At 57.2% G+C, this 16,553-nt stretch overlaps 4 protein-coding genes across 4 annotated transcripts; 1 reads left to right on the forward strand and 3 right to left on the reverse strand.

Annotated features, from left to right (window-relative positions):
* Window position 1: 1 nt before the first annotated feature.
* Window positions 2-4,094, reverse strand: CDEST_07037 (uncharacterized protein). The gene is made up of 2 exons (XM_062923196.1): window positions 1,911-4,094; window positions 2-1,838 (listed from the first exon to the last, which is right to left on the reverse strand). Exons 1-2 carry the CDS (start codon window positions 2,685-2,687, stop codon window positions 60-62), a joined length of 2,556 nt encoding a protein of 851 aa, XP_062779247.1. The 5' UTR covers window positions 2,688-4,094; the 3' UTR covers window positions 2-59.
* Window positions 4,095-4,842: 748 nt separating this feature from the next.
* On the reverse strand, window positions 4,843-7,324 carry CDEST_07038 (uncharacterized protein; the record flags this gene model as incomplete). The annotated part of the gene is made up of 4 exons (XM_062923197.1): window positions 4,843-5,268; window positions 5,935-6,222; window positions 6,693-6,938; window positions 7,103-7,324. 4 exons carry the CDS (start codon window positions 7,322-7,324, stop codon window positions 4,843-4,845), a joined length of 1,182 nt encoding a protein of 393 aa, XP_062779248.1.
* A 2,508-nt stretch (window positions 7,325-9,832) lies between these two features.
* On the forward strand, window positions 9,833-13,250 carry CDEST_07039 (Putative SKP1/BTB/POZ domain superfamily protein). The gene is made up of 3 exons (XM_062923198.1): window positions 9,833-11,186; window positions 11,335-11,544; window positions 11,607-13,250. The coding sequence occupies exons 1-3, from the start codon at window positions 11,009-11,011 to the stop codon at window positions 12,752-12,754; spliced, it is 1,536 nt and encodes a 511-aa protein (XP_062779249.1). The 5' UTR covers window positions 9,833-11,008; the 3' UTR covers window positions 12,755-13,250.
* Window position 13,251: 1 nt separating this feature from the next.
* CDEST_07040 (uncharacterized protein) lies at window positions 13,252-16,320 on the reverse strand. Its single transcript, XM_062923199.1, has 2 exons — window positions 15,621-16,320; window positions 13,252-15,546 (listed from the first exon to the last, which is right to left on the reverse strand). Exons 1-2 carry the CDS (start codon window positions 15,975-15,977, stop codon window positions 14,002-14,004), a joined length of 1,902 nt encoding a protein of 633 aa, XP_062779250.1. The 5' UTR covers window positions 15,978-16,320; the 3' UTR covers window positions 13,252-14,001.
* Between the last annotated feature and the right edge of the window lie 233 nt (window positions 16,321-16,553).

Consider the following 16,553-nt stretch of genomic DNA (forward strand, 5'->3'; position numbering starts at 1 on the left):
TGTGAGTAGAGGGAACTGGGAGCATCGGATTCCAAGAGTCCAGGTCCCAGTCCGCGTAATCATCCGGAGTCTGCCGACCACGCATCAGCCCAGTCCCATCCGTCCCACAAAACCCAGCCACCGTGATGGTCACTTACCGCAGCTGCCGACGCATTCGCATGAAACATGAATGGCGCTCTTGTCTGCATGTATGGATCCATCGGATCGGCTGGGGTTTGCAGGGACATCTTCTCAGGGCTCGCATTGGTGGAGGCTTTGCAGGCATCGAGTACGCCCTGCAGGCTGCGCCGGATCTCTTGCAGCTTCTGCTCTTGACTCGCGGTCTGTACAGACGCCAGCACGACGGCGAGCGCGACGATGTCCTTCAGATCGTTCCCGCCGACGTTGCGGACAAGCAAGTTGAGCGTCTTCTCGACCGTTTTGATGAGGCGCGACGGCGACCAGAGCGCAAACGTCTCGGTGCTGAAGGCGACGCCGTCGTCCATGGGATCGGGCGACATGGCCACTGTGGAGGCTATCCCAAGCGTGTTGCCGTTGGCGTGCGACTCGGTGGCCGCCTTGATGTAGAAGCACACGCTGAAGGCGGCCTGCAGGATGTCCTTCTTCAGCACCATGTGGTACATGTCGCTGACGTCCTGGAAGTGGGTGAGCAGCGGATCAAGCTCGTCGAGGTAGCGCATGATGACCATGGAGGACCGCAAGTATGCCCTCGATATCTGTGACGGCGCGTCCGGCAACCCCAAGGCGAAGGGGCGGTATAGGGCCAGCAACGGCCGCCTCACGTGCATGTCGAGGATGACCCTGGACCTCCACTGCTTGCTCTTTTCCACCTCGTTCAGGATGCCGTGCCGCGGGAACAGATAGTTGATGTCTTCCAGAAACCGGTCCAGCTTCGTGCCCACCTCGATGATCTCGCCATAGTCCCGGACGGAATCGACGCGGTTGATCAGGTGCGCGACTTGCATCCGAACGCCGAGCGTCATGGCGGCGTACACCTGCATCTGGTTGTCGGTAAGCTGGTCGATGGGCTTGCTTGGCGGCAGCTCCTTCATGTCGAAATACAGATCGGCATCGTCGAGGTTTCGGGGCGGCCGGCAGGTGAAGTCGCCCTCGCGCACGAGACACGAGAGGTTGCAAGCCAGTGACAGATGCAAATCCATGTCGAGTATGGTGAACCACAACCTCCTTCGGAGCTCGCCGAGGAAAACGGGCATTCGGGGCTCGAACTCGGACGGATCCCGGTGTAGGCCCATGGTCATGGCCATGCGCACGATGTAGCCCAACTGGGCCCACGAGTCCTGCGGTCGCGGGGTGGTCATTCTTTGCGCGTGCACCAACAGGATCTCTGTCTGCAATGTCGTCAAGTCCACCAGTTGTTTGCCCCTGAGGCCGTCCAGCCACGACCGGACAAGTGCGCAGGCAGTAGGGATGTGCACGCCCTCGACGCGTTCGTGGCCCAGCCCCTTTGACTTGGTCTCGAACCTCGAACCGATGGACAGGACGGCCAGGAGCTGCGGGAGGAAGTCGTCGCCCGGCAGCTTTCCGTCCCAAAAGAGTTCGTGTTGTTCCTTGAAGGTCGGTACGTGGATCATGCGGTAGATGGTTTCGGACGTGTCGATGTACGAGGCCAGCAGCCTGTCGCATACGGCCTTCTTTGGAAGAATGTCATGCATGCGCTTCTGGACCGGAATGACAGAGTCGGCAAAAACAGAGATGGGGGACAGGGACTTTCGGTACTCTTCCTGAATCCGCTTGTGGAGTATCTGCAGACCGTACATGATGTCTCGGATGCCCTCGATCTTGGACTGGTTTGCCATGAAATCCTTGGCGTCGTCGAACTGGGAAAATAACGTGGGTTAGGAGTGGTATCTGACAGAGTGATCCTGGGTCTCTTTGGGGAGGGCAATTACCAGGTTCAGCAAGACACGCACGCTGTTTTGGCCAAAGAACCGTGTTCGTAGGGCGCCTCTCTTGACCGTCAGCCCTCGTATTGTACCCGGCGAGAGCGGCAAACGCTGACCACTTCCGCTGAATTCGGTACCAGCGGGGCTCTTGATCATAAACTGCCTCTCCAGGCGGTCCAGTCTCAATGTCAGCTCCTCCAGGGCAGAGTGGCCGGCCGACTCCCCGTTGCGAAGGGGCACGAACGAGGATTCCGCCGGCGGTGGTCCCGAAGGCGTGGTTGCGGGTACACAGTTCCTCTTTGGCGGGCGCTGCAGATGATCGCCGACCTCGGCATCGGAGCCGTCCGAGAGCATGGAGGAGTCGTGCTCGGCGGCATACCTGCAGTTGCGGTGCGACTTCTGGCACTGGGAGCATGGCAGGTTGCGATCACACCTCAGCTTTCGTTTGCGACATTCGGTACATGACTTGACGGGACGCGGCCTCTTGACGCTGCGCGATGCCGACGCAGCCGCAGCCGCAGCAGCCGCGGCCGCGGAGGCTGCTGATCCGCCAGCAGGGGCAGGTGATACAGGAGCTGGCGCAGTCGGCGCAGATGCGGGCGTCGGTACCGGGGCGCCGGTAGCAAGAGTATGCGGAGCTTGTTGAGAGGGGGATGATGTCTCGTACGGAGCCGTGGTGGGCATCGGACTCATGGTAGCAACGGCAGCAAGCAAGTTGGTGTTTGGATGTAGCGTGGTAGTGACGGTGCCCATATCCTGGGCAGATGTGGTCGTGGCGGCCATTCTGGGCCGTGAGCTACAAAAGTCCCAGGAAACCTTGGTTCGGCACCGGTGTGGAATAGAGATATTTGCGGTAGTGGGGGGGACGGGCAACCGCAGCGGAGCAAGGAGCACAGCAAGACGCAGCGCGCGCAACGAACAGACTCCGGCGGCGGCGGCGGCGGCTATAAAGGCTGGCTTCGAGAATGGAAGCTCCGCGTAGCAAGCTGCTTCGGGTAGCAGCGCCGGCAACAAGATCAACAGCTGCAGCTACAGATGGGCGAGGTGGACAGACTTCTGCTCATCGAACGTCCCGTGAACGACACGGGCTGCCCCTGTTGTGGCTCGCAATGCGTGATGATGTTGTTGACTCTGACTGGTGCCGAGTCATTCGCAGACCATACATGCTGTGACTGCAGGTGCGAGGCAGACGGAGCACGGGGAAGGCTGTAAGGACGATGGTCTGGTTTCGGAGTTGGAGATATAGACTTGGTTGTAGTAGTAGTGTGAGTAGTAGTAGTAGTAGTAGTAGTTAGTAGTGGTGGTGGTGGTGGTAGTAGTAAAAGTCGTAGTGCGAGAAGGTAGTAAGTAGGAGTAACAGTGGCTGTCACTGTGCTCGTGACCAGCAAAGACAACAGAAGGGCCGTCCGCCAGATCGGTCTACGGAGATGTGGTAATGTTGTGCCCAGGAACGTCGTCAACGAAGCAGGTGAAGCTCCAGACTGGGAGCAGCAGCAAGTGACGAAGACAGACAAGGACGTGTGTGAAGGAGAAGAAGAAGAGGAAGAAGAGAAGGGGAGGGTCGGATTAGGGGAGGGAAGAGAAAAAAAGACAGCAAATTGCTAGTTGTATTGATCCAAGCTTCCTCGGGGCTTTTGGCGCGTAGTGCGTGGTGCGGTGCGGTGCGGTGCGGCCTGTCTGGTAAGGAGAGTAAAGCCAGACAAGGTACAGATCGAGTAGAGACGGGCAGACGGCGGTATCTAGGCTGGCAATTTGGAGATGGCGAGTGAGACTGCGACGCCCTCTCTTGATCTCTTCGTCTTTGGCTCCGTCCGGCTTTGCTACCACTGGTCTGCTTGCCGTGGACACTGTCCCGTAGTTCTCCAGCTGGCAACCGGCCGAGTTACTTCGAGGTGAGGTTCTGCTCTATGCTGGGTCTTGTTCTCCTCACAGAGTACAGCATGGAGCTCGGAGGGGGGGGGGGCAAGGGTTGGATTGAGTGAGTGAATGAGTGGATGGATGAGTGGGCGAGATGTCCAGGATACCCGAGGGCCAGGGAAGAAAAAAAGAAGAAAAAAAAAAAAGAAGTGTCGAATGTGCAGGACACGGAGCCCTGGTCAAGCCTGTCTTGTCTAGTCTGGGGCTGGTTCGTGGTGGACAACGGGACGGGAAGTATGGAAGGTTGAGGCAAAGGTAGACCGTAGTCTGTACTGTACCTTTAGACCACCAGGCAAAAGAAGGTCGAGAGGTGGTGGTGTGTTTAATGATGGGATTGGTGATCCCACACCCCATACCCCCCCTCCCTTCTTTCCCCCCAGCGATTTGTTCCAGGCCGTCCACATTCGACATGAGAGGTCAGGCCAGGTCAGGCCAGGTCAGGTCCGGGGTTTACGGAGACGGATGGGGTGTGGATGAAAAAGCCGCCGAGCAAAAGAAAGTAGAATGGAAGATGGAAAAGAAAAAGAAAAAGGGGGCACACGGTTCAAGCCAAGGTGGGGGGGTGCGAGGATACTAAGCGAGGGGGTGTGTGAATGGTGTGAAGATTTGCTTGTATCCGAAAGGAGGAGAAGAAGAATGCCGAGAGAGGACTGATAGATATCCTTCCCGCATGTGCGTTAAGTGAGCTGACGGTACAGTGCTGCGTCTGTAGGTTAAACAACGCCAGACTTTCCCCAAATGCCAGCCTCTGCAACTCTCCAAGTCTTCCAAGCATTCGTACACTCACTCTTCCGTACACTCTACTCGGTCTCCTGGGGCCCCGTCACTCCGTTGCTCCGCTTATAGTAATACGAATACCCCGTCACCTCTCAGCGGGTGGGTGTGCAACAAGGTGTGCAACACGGTGCCAACACCCAGCCAGGAACCTGGACAGGGGTGACATGTTGCGATTGAGAGAGCCTGAGGGAGAGAGAGAGAGAGTGGACAGCTAATGATGTGCCCAGGCCCAAACGGTGACCGATCATTTGACTTGAGCGTCATCGATGCAGCGCAGATACGACTCACCGTCAAAGAAGAGGCTCTCCGGTTCGGCATCGGGCGGCGAGAGAGAACAACAGTCTGGCAGTGTAGGTACGAAGTTGGTGCACAGAGTCTGTCTGTTTTCGTGGGTACATTGGCGTGGCGTCCCAGCAGGTCGGCTACTAGGGCGGGCAGCAGCAATCTTTCCTTGGGAGGCTGGGCAGAAAAATCGTCGGCCGAGGGCAGAAAAAGACTCAAAGAGAGCAGCAGCACCAGTTCGACGACAGCCAGAGGTGGGGGGGGGGGGGGGGTCCAGACCCCGAGGGATGCCGACGAGCCATGACCCATCTGGGCCTAGCTGTGCACAAATAGGCACGCAGACTGCGCTCCGTACAGAGCACGCAGCTACAGACACTGTTGTTGACCACTATGCAGCAGCATTTCAGAGTGCACCGCCGCTGCCCAAGTCTCTCTCACCAGGAGGGGGGGGGTGGGGGGGGGGGGGGGGGGGGGGGGCGCGCCAGGCAGAGCCTGGAACGAAGCTGCTGCGTGAGGGATCGGCGTGCCGGGTGTACCCTTGCCACACTGCCGGGTCCCCTATTCGTGGCCATGTCCGTGTCCGTGGAGCAGGTTCCCGAGGCAAAGGACCTTCTTCTCCCTCATAATCAAGGGTCGGGAATGGAGAAAACGACGGAAGACATGAGCTGGTTTGGATAAATGAAAACATTTGTATCCGTAGTTGAAGGCACAAGAGACGGGTTCAAAAGACGCAGGGAAGTCTTGTCCGGTGTGCAATGCAGGCGTCTCTGGTTCTAGCGTGAGCTTGCAAGGTAGCATGTTGGCGAACGATTACTGCCGAACGTACTCTGTAGTGTGTTGTGTAGTGCACTTAGGTAGCGTGCGATTGCTTGGTGCTTGTTCCATATATTTCTCCATTGGCTGAAGACGTACTCGGACTACAGTGTACGAGCACACACAGAGTCTCGGTATCAGTGTGGCCGGCCACTGACAACGCTATTGACCATCCAGACATTTGTATCCTCACAAGCTAGACCCGGCCCTTGGCTTGTTGTCCGATGCTTTGCTTACATACACAGTACATTGTGTACTTACAGCACGTGTTACTATAGCGCGTCTGGGCGAGGTCCGGAAAATTCCTTCGTTGCTTTTCGCATCGGGAATCTTGATTGATGTCTTGCGCGTTTTGGAACTCTTGATGTTGCTGCCTTCGGTCGTGTATACGTATCCAGTCTTTCAAAGACCATGTGCGCGCTGGCGGAAGAGATCCGAGCTCTCTCTTGCTCCCGCGCATGGCATGCCCTGTGTGCCCATGTTGTGCACTTCCGCGTGTGTGCTGATGAGGCCATGGCTGATATCGGAGCTGAGAATCGTCTCTCTCAAGATGCTCTTTGTTCTGTATCATCCTGTCCCTCGTCCTTATCCACTCAAGCTTCCTGTCCGTCCCCACCGCCTCCAGGGTTGAAGGATGGGTGGCCAAGATGAAGTGCCAAGTGTGGATATGCGCATACACAGGCGTATGCCGCATACACACATACACACACCTACCTCCCTGTAGGCCAGCTGCCTAGCCCAAGTGAGAGAACCCCCCCTCTGGAGGTTATTCATCTGTGTGGCCAGTCACGGCGGGTGTTTCTACCGATGGCAGACTGAAAATAGATGACGATGAGCCTGGCAATGTCGCGGGATACGTAGCGTAGATGCCATGTCTGGGGCATCTCCAATCTTGTGCTCGGATGGGTTCGTCCTCCTTTTCGCTCATTACAGGGGCGCCATGGGGCCGAGGTCAGGCCCGATCATCGATGCCGCCGAGAGAGAGGACATGGAGACAACCATCCGAAACAGACAGGCAACGGGAGGAGTCTGTCCTGCCCATCGTCGACATGGAGTTATCCATTCTCTGTTTGGGCCGAACCGCCAGGTTGGAAACCAGCCGGCCCACCTGCGGTCGAGTTCGAGTGCGCGGCGCAGGCGGAGGCGTCTGGCCATGTGTGTGTGCGCGTGTGTGTACTCTTCGTACATGCGCTTCTCTGCATTTGTCAACCCCCAATTGCTGCGAGCGAGCTTTCGGCCTTTGCCCTCTGCGCTGATCAGACCAGTTCAGGCCACGGAGTCCAGTCCGGAGCGAGCCCACTCGCGTCTCCATTCCTGGGCATCGTTCCTCCGTCGAGACAGACCGCCACACTCCCCCGTCTAAGAGCACGATACGGGATCATACGGCTAAGCAGTGAGTGAGCACATACCACTGCCCATTGACAAGTCCAGGTCAAACCTTGGGCGAACCGCGCCTCGGACAGTGACCTGATCCTTATATAAGCAGCACAAAACCAGTTGCCAGCCATCCTAGCCGTCGCCTTGCCGTACCGCACGTTTTTTTTTGTCGCTAAACCCTTCCCTGGAAACATTGCGAGCGCCCGAGGATTTGAGTCTGGTGCCGGGCCGTCCTGCGCGCTGTTGTTGTCCATGCCTAGCGCCAGTCTCCTGTGCGTCTGTTCTTCCAACAGCCAAACTAGCATCCCCTAGTCCATCTCGTTTTCTCCCCGCCCTCTTCGTCGTCGGCAGCCCCAAAACCAGAACCCCCTGTGGAGTGTGTCTGTGGCCAGGTCGTCGTCGGCGTGCGTGTTCCAGGCAGATTCATCCTTCGGGCCCAGTTTCTGCTTGGGGCCTGGGTGGGGAGGGCTAAAGTTTGATCGTCCCCGTTTCCCTTGCGGCCTTGCCCTCACCAAGTCGAATGTTGGCGTCGCAAACCTAGTGCTCCTTGGAGGGAGACGCCGAGAAGCGAGCACGAAGCCATACGATAGGTCGGTCCTACCGCGGGCACCGGGGCGCGTGCGGACGGCGAGGATGTTTGGACGGTGGCTTATGGACTCCTCATCCCATATTCCTCCCGAAGCCCGAGTTGCTTGCCTCGATCGACAAACTGCGCGGTCCACATCCACGCGTCTCTTGCCATCCGCCGAGAGCTTTTGCGAGAGTATCGCGCGTCCCCGGGCTCCAGAAAATTTGCCCCGCGATACAGGCTGTGCATGCAAAGTCTGAAAACCAATTTCGGTCTCGCCTGTTTCTGTGCTGAAATAATGACCATGAATCCAGGCTCCGGCCTGGGGCCACCTAGGGCTTGACGTCGATCAATTTCACTCGACGCACGACGGGACTCCGAAACGGCCGCCGGTGCGGTGGGAACTGTAGGATGGGTATCTGGATCTGGGGATACGTTTCACCTAGATAGCATCCAGAGGAATTAAGGTGTGCGTGTGAATGACTGATTGTCGGCTCCGTGAGTGGAATACAAAGCAGCCTCTTGTTAAGACAGGAGACGGGAACGAACATGCGCCCGATCTGGACAGATAATCGAGACCCCCAAACTCTCCAACACGCGTCTATGCCTGATCCTCCCCCAGCACAATGCCAATGGCTGCCGAAGACGAGCCCGCCAGAGACATGGAGTCAGAGAAAGAGAGAGAGAGATAGAGAGTCGCTCAACCCCTGTGGATTCATCGATGCCGAGTTGGCCGGGCCTGCCTCTTTCGCATGCCCGCGAGTTGGGGCTAGTCTTAGTTTGGCGTCGTCTCCCCAGCATCTTCAGTCGGTCGGCCGGATAATAGGGACGAGTGCCGTTAACGAAGTAGCATCCTTGTCGTGCACGCAGTGAAGAGACTAGAGTGCGGATCGTGAATGTGCTGTATCCATACTGTACAGAGGCACACCAAGACGTCGAGGTCAGGCCATGTAATTGGCACAGTGGCCAGGCCCAGCACGACATCAGGTCGCAATAAAGTACAATAGGGCCCGGCGAGTGTCCCCTTCAGATTCAGTGTCGATGGGACCCGTCTCCTAACGGGCGGTTCGTAATATACGTCGGCTCCGAGCCAATCTCCTTAGAGGGTAGAGGAGAGGAGAGAAGAACTAAGAAACCCCCATTGGCCGAGATCCGTAATCTGGAAGTATATTCCTCCCTGTGTTTCGGAGCAACACTGTATTAGTGTACGCTTTGCGAACCCGACTGCGGAACCGAAGATGCTGCGGATTTCTCTCGTAAACAGATACTCCCCCCTCCAAGCTTCCATGTTTGATTTTCGTCCGAAATTTCGGTACGCGTCAACGAACGTCAGTGCGTGTGCCCCTCCTATCTGCAGTGCGTCCCCGTACGTCTTTGAGTTTGTCACCAGGAACACTCCGCAACTCGGCCGACTGGCTGCTCGACCCGATCGGAAGGTATGGGGCGATGAACCTGCGTGCAGTAGGTTCTGTCGACGTCGAGGAACGCAACGAGCCATGCCCCTTTTGTCTCTTTTTCGCGAGCAGCCGCATGTCAATGCGAGCGACATATGACGCGCGTATATCTCCTCGGCGCTGTTGCACTCTCGGTGACAGACGACAAAAGGATGCAGTGCAGAAGCATGAGACTATTGCGAACGTCGACCGGCCAGTGCCAAATGCTGGAGTCTGGTCAGCAGTTCGTCCCTCAGCCTTTCACGGGAAAAGTTTCACCGCGCGGCGGAGGGTGCCATGTTCAGCTCAGACTTGCCAAGAAGGATAAAGTCTAGAAGACGACATTGTCTCTCCGAGGTTGTGTTATGGCCATCATCATCCGATTGGTGCAGGCGGAATTCTCGAACTACCGCGCCTGTGGATAGCTGTGTACACAGTACGGGCATGCCAAACAGGCTGTGGTAGTGAGTCGACCTCTAAAGTCTTTGTGTGTATCATCAAACGATACGTGGAAACGGCGGCGTGCAGAACAAAGTCAGCTTGACAAAGGTCCTCGACGACGTCCGAGACCTGCAGACGTGCTTCCACAGCCATGTTGCCATGTCGTGGTTGTATTTCCCGGCGGGAGCTTGCGATAGATGGCAGCATTATGCGGAGCTGAGGTGCGGCAACGGACCTTGTTGTTCTTCGATTATTCGAATGACGGATTCGCTTTCGTCTCCCAGTGACTCACGACGTAAATGTGTTGTGGGCGAATTTGGTTCGGCACATGAATATCCATAGATTGCCTTGGCTACCTACCTACTTACAGCCTATCTTAGGTACTTACTTGCCTTTGGTACCTTACCTTGGTAGTAAATACTTGTCTGGGAAGGAGCGGTCCTACTGCTCCTGCATCCAAACACCAGGCAGCAAACAAGAAACAGAAGGCGCGTACCAGTTGCCCGCAGATTCTCCTCTCCCTCTTAACCACAACGGGAATCGTTTTTCGCTTACCCAGCGTCAGTGTCGCTGGAAGACAATTTGGCCTAGCGCCGCGGGAGGCCCGAATGCCTAGTGGTGACGATACTAGCGACATGAAAGTCCAGCCTCCTAGCCGCCGCTTAGCGCCGCTTTTGTCGGGAATAACGGCCCCCAATCTCTGACGGAAGTACCCTCTCGTACGATCATTGCTGACGAAGTACATCGATGGGCTACATTAATAGAGGTGGCTTCTGTGCTAAGGTAGGTAGGCAGTTCGCCCTAGGCATACACACTTATGTACAGAGTACATGATACCTTACCTTGTGCAGGCATTGTGTGTGGGCACCTTCTATGTAGTGTACGGAGTTGCCTCTCGCCTATTGCGCACCAGCCACGTTGTTTCCGAATCTCCCCATTCAAAGACACAGCGGAACTGCGCTCGTGTGTGGCCCGGAAACAAAACAAAACAAAACAAAACCTAGGAGCCGAGCAGCGCGCCTCGAGCCCCATCAAACCACGGCCGATGGATGCCTCGCGCCGTTGAAGTGCAACCCCCAACCCCCCCTGGTCGCCTCGAACCAGCGAATCGTAGGTATTGCCAAGGCACTTCCATCCTCTCGAGGTAAAGTTCGACTCGAATGTCGTATCACGCCGGCCCAAAAGATACAGATCGACGAACAGACTGCTTGCCCCAGGCCCCTCCTACTGCCACTGTTACTGTCTACGTCCATACACCCCTCGCGCGAACGTCCCAACGCAGACTGCGGTATCGGTACCCTTGGGTCATGTCGCCTTCGCCGTCGTCATTGCCATCGCATGCTCATGTCTCTGGTCTGTGCTTCGACAACGCGACGTAGGATGACCAGCTTCCTTGCGAGCTTCGTGCCCGAATAGACCCCGAGAATCGTATACCACCAGTCATCTCTCATCCCGCACCGCATCTTGATCCATTGCGCCAACCTGTCGCTGCCGCCATGTCGGCCGCCAACGCCAACAACAACGCCAGACCCCACCCGCCTTCAAGGAGTTCGGCGCCGCGCGACGAGGCTCAAGTTGCCAAGATCCCGCACATCCTTCCCCATGAGCGCGTCTTCCCTATCCAAATAGGCAACGAACTGTTCAAGCTCTCTGGCGCCTCCATTTCGTCCGATGGTGCGTTTGCAACCTTTGCTATCCTCGACACTGACCGGAAACCCCGGTCTCGCTCCGCGCCCCGCCCAACACGATGATGCCTGTCCGTCTTTGGCCCCAACGGCACGTCACTGTTGGTTTCTATTGCTTTGCTAACTTGCACTGCTAGCGCCCTCCTACTTCTCCCAATACTTCTACTGCCAGGTCAAGAAGGCACAGGAAACGGGCGAGGATCTATCCAGTGCCATCCGCACTCTTTACATCGACCGCGACCCTCAGACCTTTGCCGACATCTCCCTTCACCTCCAAGGGTATCATGTCAAGCCCCGAGACGGCACGCATTTTGTGCGCCTCTTTGCAGATGCCCAGTTCTACAGCCGTACGCTCGCCGAAACAAGCCGCTGTCCTCGTCCGAGCCGCACTAACCAACACCTCTGGCAGTACCCAAGTTGATATCCCAGCTCTACGAAGAGTCCATCTTTATATCCATTGGCCACCGCGAGTTCCAAATACCCCGTGACATCTTCACCGACCCGGGTAACTCTCCCAACTTTTTCTCCCTCGGTTTCGCCGTCTTCTTTTCGAATCCCGAGGACCTGTTTCCCGGCCTCGAACGCGAAGGTCTTCTGCGTCCGCCGTCCATCCTACCACCGTCCGTGCCGAATCGCTCCGCCAAAACATTCTCCGAGATCCTGCACCTCTTGCGTGGGTATCCCGTCACCATCCGCGATGAGACTCACCGCGCTGAGCTGCTGCGAGACTGCCGATACTTCAACTTCAAGGGCTTGGAGCAGAAGCTTATACCCCATCACATCAGCTACAACCAGAGTCGGCGCCGCGAGGAGATCGTCTTGCGCTTGGAGGACATTCTCAAGAGCGGCATCAGCGTCGCAGCCGATGTTTCTGCCTCCCCGGGTGAACATTTGTCAGGCTGGGTCAACTATGCGCGCCCCTACGTCGACGATCGTGCGGCGGAGCTCGTCCTCGAGACGGGCAGTGAGAGCACCCGCCTACACTTCCAGTCTGGCTCGGTCCGCGCCGAGTTCTTCAGGGACACCCGTGCCCGGATCGCACGCCTGTTCGAAGTCGTGGCCACGAAGCTGAACCTCCCACCAACCACCCAGCCCCTAGGCCTCCTGATGGCCTCGGGTGGAGCAGGCAGCCAGCCCCCGACCCCGGGACATACGCCCTTGAGCGAGGACCTTGTTCGCGTGCTCATCGATGCCGATACTTCCATCATGCTGGACGGCAAGCCATACGCCGTCGAAAATGACGACATGCACCTCGCGAACCCCATGTCCGCGGCTTCGAGCACTGGCCAAGGCGACGGGGTTGAATCCCCAACAGCGTCCGCATCCCAGCCGAACTCGCGCAAGCGCAGGCGGGTCGACTCGCATGGCTACGCGGCCGCCGGCCAAACAGCGCTGACGGCTGAAGAGTGGGTTGTGCGTTCGGGCCAATGGAGGCTTAAGATCCAGGGGTCACGGGGCGGCAAGAGCTCCGTTGAGGTCGTGCTCGTTGCCGTAAAGCTCGATGCGTACAGCTCGGAGAACGCGAGGAACACCTCAAGGGGCTTCCTGAACGGATGAAACGAGGTCCTTTGTTTGATGCGCTTTTAGCCCCCCCTGCGGCTTTTGAGGGATTGTGTTGCGACCATGCTCAGTGAACACAAGAGTGAATGGGTCGAGGTGGGTGTCAACTCTTATGCTACACGACGTTACGACTCAATACTACTGTATATACATATTTATACCACGAATCAAAGAGAGGACGGGGGTTGACGAGGATGAGATCTTACAACGTCCACGGCGAAGAAGATGGAGGGGACGGCGAGAGGGTTACGTGTTTTAGACACTTGCGACAATGTGCGAAACCCGTCTTGGGTCTTTCACGTACCACACCTATATGGCTCTCGAAGACCACTCGTCTGGCCATGGTCCTCATTCTAACCCACTTGAGAGGTGTACAGAGCATTTTGGGTGAGTGTGAGAAATGCAGAATGAAGTATCAAAGTGAGGCAATAGCGCACACATTAGTATAGGAGATTAGAGGAAATTTAACTCGGTTTGCGCACGCATCAAGGATGAGGAAGGAAAAAAGAACAAGGCGATGGAACCACAATACTGCCATCGCGCTCTCCAGTCCAGCTCCCAAAGCCCCCTCATTTTCATCATAATGCACAGCAGTCAAAGGTGACGAAAACCAGACCAGGCGACCCAGCAGGATGTGCATATGTGTGTAATCGCAATCGTTGAGGTTTGGGAAAATAAGAAAACTCCTCGTCAAAACAAAATATCCCTCAGCCCTTCCCCTCCCCCCGGAGAAAGGTAGGCCGTTACCCCTTTTCAAATCCGGCTCAAGAGAAACGCCGTTGACTATGCAGACAATAGAGAGAAGGGTGCCAGCCGAACGAACAACAAGTAGCAAACGAATCCTCCCTCCACCTGGGAAAAGAAAAACAAAATGTAAAGAAAAACGCCTGAGCCATGCGGGAAAGCTCCTGGGTATGCCACTTCCCGTGCCCGGGAACCAAAACGCCTTCCCTTTTCCCGTGTCGTTTTGCGCGTTTCTGTTGTTTCTTCTCTTATGTACGTGTCGCCGACCAGCCAAACGAGCTGCGCGCGAGCGAGTCCCGCGTCAGCTTCCACAGGCGGCTCCGCATTGTGATGTTTTGGGCTTCAGTCAATCGGGGATAGGCCTCATCGTCAACGTAGTGCGAGACGACATCATAGTCCCCGTGATGTACGTTGGGCGAGATGACATCCTTGCTGGGGCGAACTGATCCGGCGGTGCCCTGTTTCCTACCCGGCGAGCCCGCGTCGGACAATAAGGAACTCTACACCTTCGCCTTGGGATACGGCTGACCGGCGGGGGCGCTAACATCTCGCCGTTCGCCAGCACCCTCGATCATCTTCTTGCGGGGCGTCGCTGTGCCTTGTGCAATGGAGCGGGCCCGTCCTCGGCGTTCGCGAATGCGGGCCAGGGCCTCCTCGCGCGTCATGGTTGGGGTCATGGCGGGGTTGTTGATGTCAAAAGACATCTGACAGTCGCCACCTGATGGCGTGCGGCCGCGTTCGACCCTAGGCTGGGGCCTTGGCTTATCATCACGGACGGGAACGGTCGTTGTGGTCGTCTTGGTATAGAACGCGGCTGCTGTGTGTGGGCGGACGGTATCTTTGGGGCTCGGCGAGGGGCTTCTTGAGAAACGAGCCGCTGGACGGTCTTCCATGTCAGGCATGGTCGGGATGGAGGGAAGAGGCGCGGTGTGGGCTTCGCCGTCGGCGCCGCCGTGGGGCGCATTGAGGAGGGATGCCAGCGACATGCGCTCCTGGGCGAGGACAGCAAAGTCAGGGGGTTCGAGAGAGGGTGTGCGCGAGAACCTCGGGGGAGCATCGTGGGGAGTGGGAGGCTCATTGGGAGACTCCTCGCTGGATTCGTGCTCTTTTCTCTCCTGCTCCCGCTGGGCCTCGATCTCCTCGGCCTCTTGTAGAGACACCGTTCGGAAAATGCCCTCGCGGGCGCAGAAGATGGTGCTCCGGCGCTCCTCCCTCGACCTCCTGGGAGCATCGGACTTCTTGAAGACGTTTTCATCGGCCGGGGGGCTCTGAGAAGCATCGAGTGATGGGCGACCCGCAGAGGACCCTCTACTTCCGCGAAGAATGACCAGATCACTGGCGTCAGCTATCTCAGCCGGCGGCATGAGTCTGCGCCTCGGCGACATGATGCTTGGCCTGTTGGAAGCCAGGCTCTGTCTCGGGGAGATAATGCTTTGTCTTCTGTGGGTTTTGGCGCAAGGGCAGCACCGCAGCTCGCACTCGGCCTGCAAGAAGTCGACGAGTTCGTATGCACGGTCTGCGCGTTGGCGTTCCCAGGAAACTTGGAGAGAAAGCTCCTCAATCTCTTCCTCGCTGGCGGCAGAGGAGACTATGTCCACCGTCGAAAGCGAGAATCGCGATGCCTTCTTCTTCTTTTTGGGTGATGCAAACTCGTCGTCCGGTTCGGCGTCGAGCGGTTTGGGTAATGGGATGCGACCCTCGGCGGCTATGCGAGCGACTTCTTCCTCCGCCGCCAAGGTCTTGTATGCGTCACGCTCCTGCTCGAGCATCTTGATGCGCTCAAAGGCCTCGCCGAGCTCCTGCTCCATGCCGACCATTTGATAGCGAGCCTGAAAAGCCTCTTCTTCGCGGGCCTTGGAGCGCAGCTTCTCGGCGTCGAGGTTGTCCGAGGCCAGGCGCCAGCCTTCGCGGGCGGACTTGAGCTCCTCTTGAAGTTTGATGATTTGGGACTCGTTCTTGAACGTCTTTTTGCGCGCAAGCTTGATCTCCTTCTCCCATGCTGCTTTCGTATGGGCGTATGTTTCTTTGGCGCGACCGTATTGTTCCTTGAATGCACTGTCAGCAACGCTGGGAGGGCCCCCCCTTGAGCGAGGAGGCAGAGGCGGGCGAGTGGGCTTACCATGACGGTCTCGAGACGCTCGCTGACGCGTTGCTCTCGCTCCTTGCCCTTTTCCAACTGAACACGCAGGACCTTGGACTCGTCGCGGTAGCGGCGCAGTTCGGTCTCGGCTTCCTCGCGACCCAGCATAGCACGCTTGAGGGCGGCGTCGGCGGTCTTGCGCTCGAGTGTCTTGGACTGCATGGCGAGGTTATTGAACTGAGATATCTTGTCGTGCACAGAGCTGTCGCGACCGCTGGGGCTGCTGCGAGGCGATGTGAAGAGGTTGCGGGCCTGTTGCTTCTGGTTTGCGCGGTCGGGAGTCATCGGACTGAGTGGCCCTCCTGGCGAGGGCGGTTGGTCGTCGCTATCGGCCATCGTGAAGGTGAGTATATTGCTGTGTTAATCGGGCAATGCTCTATCATGCAACACTGGGAAGGTCTTTGAGAGGGCGATGTCGTGGCTAGTATCGAATTGCTTCGTGTCCAGGAGCTCGAAGGCAGCTTGCATGTGTTCGCGCCTCGCGGTGGATGGCCGTGAAAGCGTCGGAGTAATAGAGTACTACCTTGATGGAGGCGGTATCATGTAGGTAGGTAGAATAAGTTAAAGGAGTATGTAGATATCTCCTGGTCCGAATTGTTGGGTGGGAGCAGGCCGATGGGTGTTTACAGTGCGGGCGCGGGTGCTGCTGGAGGCGGGTTGTCTGGGTGACGCGGATGGATTGCCCTAGCGAAATGGTTCATTTAGCGTCGTGGATTGGGCCGTCAATGAATGACATAATCAGGTCCGCCTTTAGGCACAAGAAAAAAAAAGTTGGTTAGCTCAAAGCTGGGAGCTGCTGCTGGATGCGGTAAGGGGGAACTCTGCTCCCCGACACAGCGATATCCTTGAAAGCTGCTCCGGATTGTCTCTGATGTGCTTAATGGCATATGGTGCTCCTTTCATCCGGAGAGC

Source organism: Colletotrichum destructivum, chromosome 4 (genome assembly GCF_034447905.1).
Source record: "Colletotrichum destructivum chromosome 4, complete sequence".
In the NCBI taxonomy this organism is placed as follows: domain Eukaryota; kingdom Fungi; phylum Ascomycota; class Sordariomycetes; order Glomerellales; family Glomerellaceae; genus Colletotrichum; species Colletotrichum destructivum.

Coding starts and splice junctions, on each gene's coding strand:
- CDEST_07039 (XM_062923198.1), top strand. CDS start 11,009: ATGTCGGCCGCCAACGCCAACAACAACGCCAGACCCCACCCGCCTTCA. Junction 11,187..11,334: donor CGCCTCCATTTCGTCCGATG/GTGCGTTTGCAA, acceptor TTGCACTGCTAG/CGCCCTCCTACTTCTCCCAA. Junction 11,545..11,606: donor AGATGCCCAGTTCTACAGCC/GTACGCTCGCCG, acceptor CACCTCTGGCAG/TACCCAAGTTGATATCCCAG.
- CDEST_07040 (XM_062923199.1), bottom strand. CDS start 15,977: ATGGCCGATAGCGACGACCAACCGCCCTCGCCAGGAGGGCCACTCAGT. Junction 15,547..15,620: donor AGCGTCTCGAGACCGTCATG/GTAAGCCCACTC, acceptor AGTGCATTCAAG/GAACAATACGGTCGCGCCAA.
- CDEST_07037 (XM_062923196.1), bottom strand. CDS start 2,687: ATGGCCGCCACGACCACATCTGCCCAGGATATGGGCACCGTCACTACC. Junction 1,839..1,910: donor TGCGTGTCTTGCTGAACCTG/GTAATTGCCCTC, acceptor TTATTTTCCCAG/TTCGACGACGCCAAGGATTT.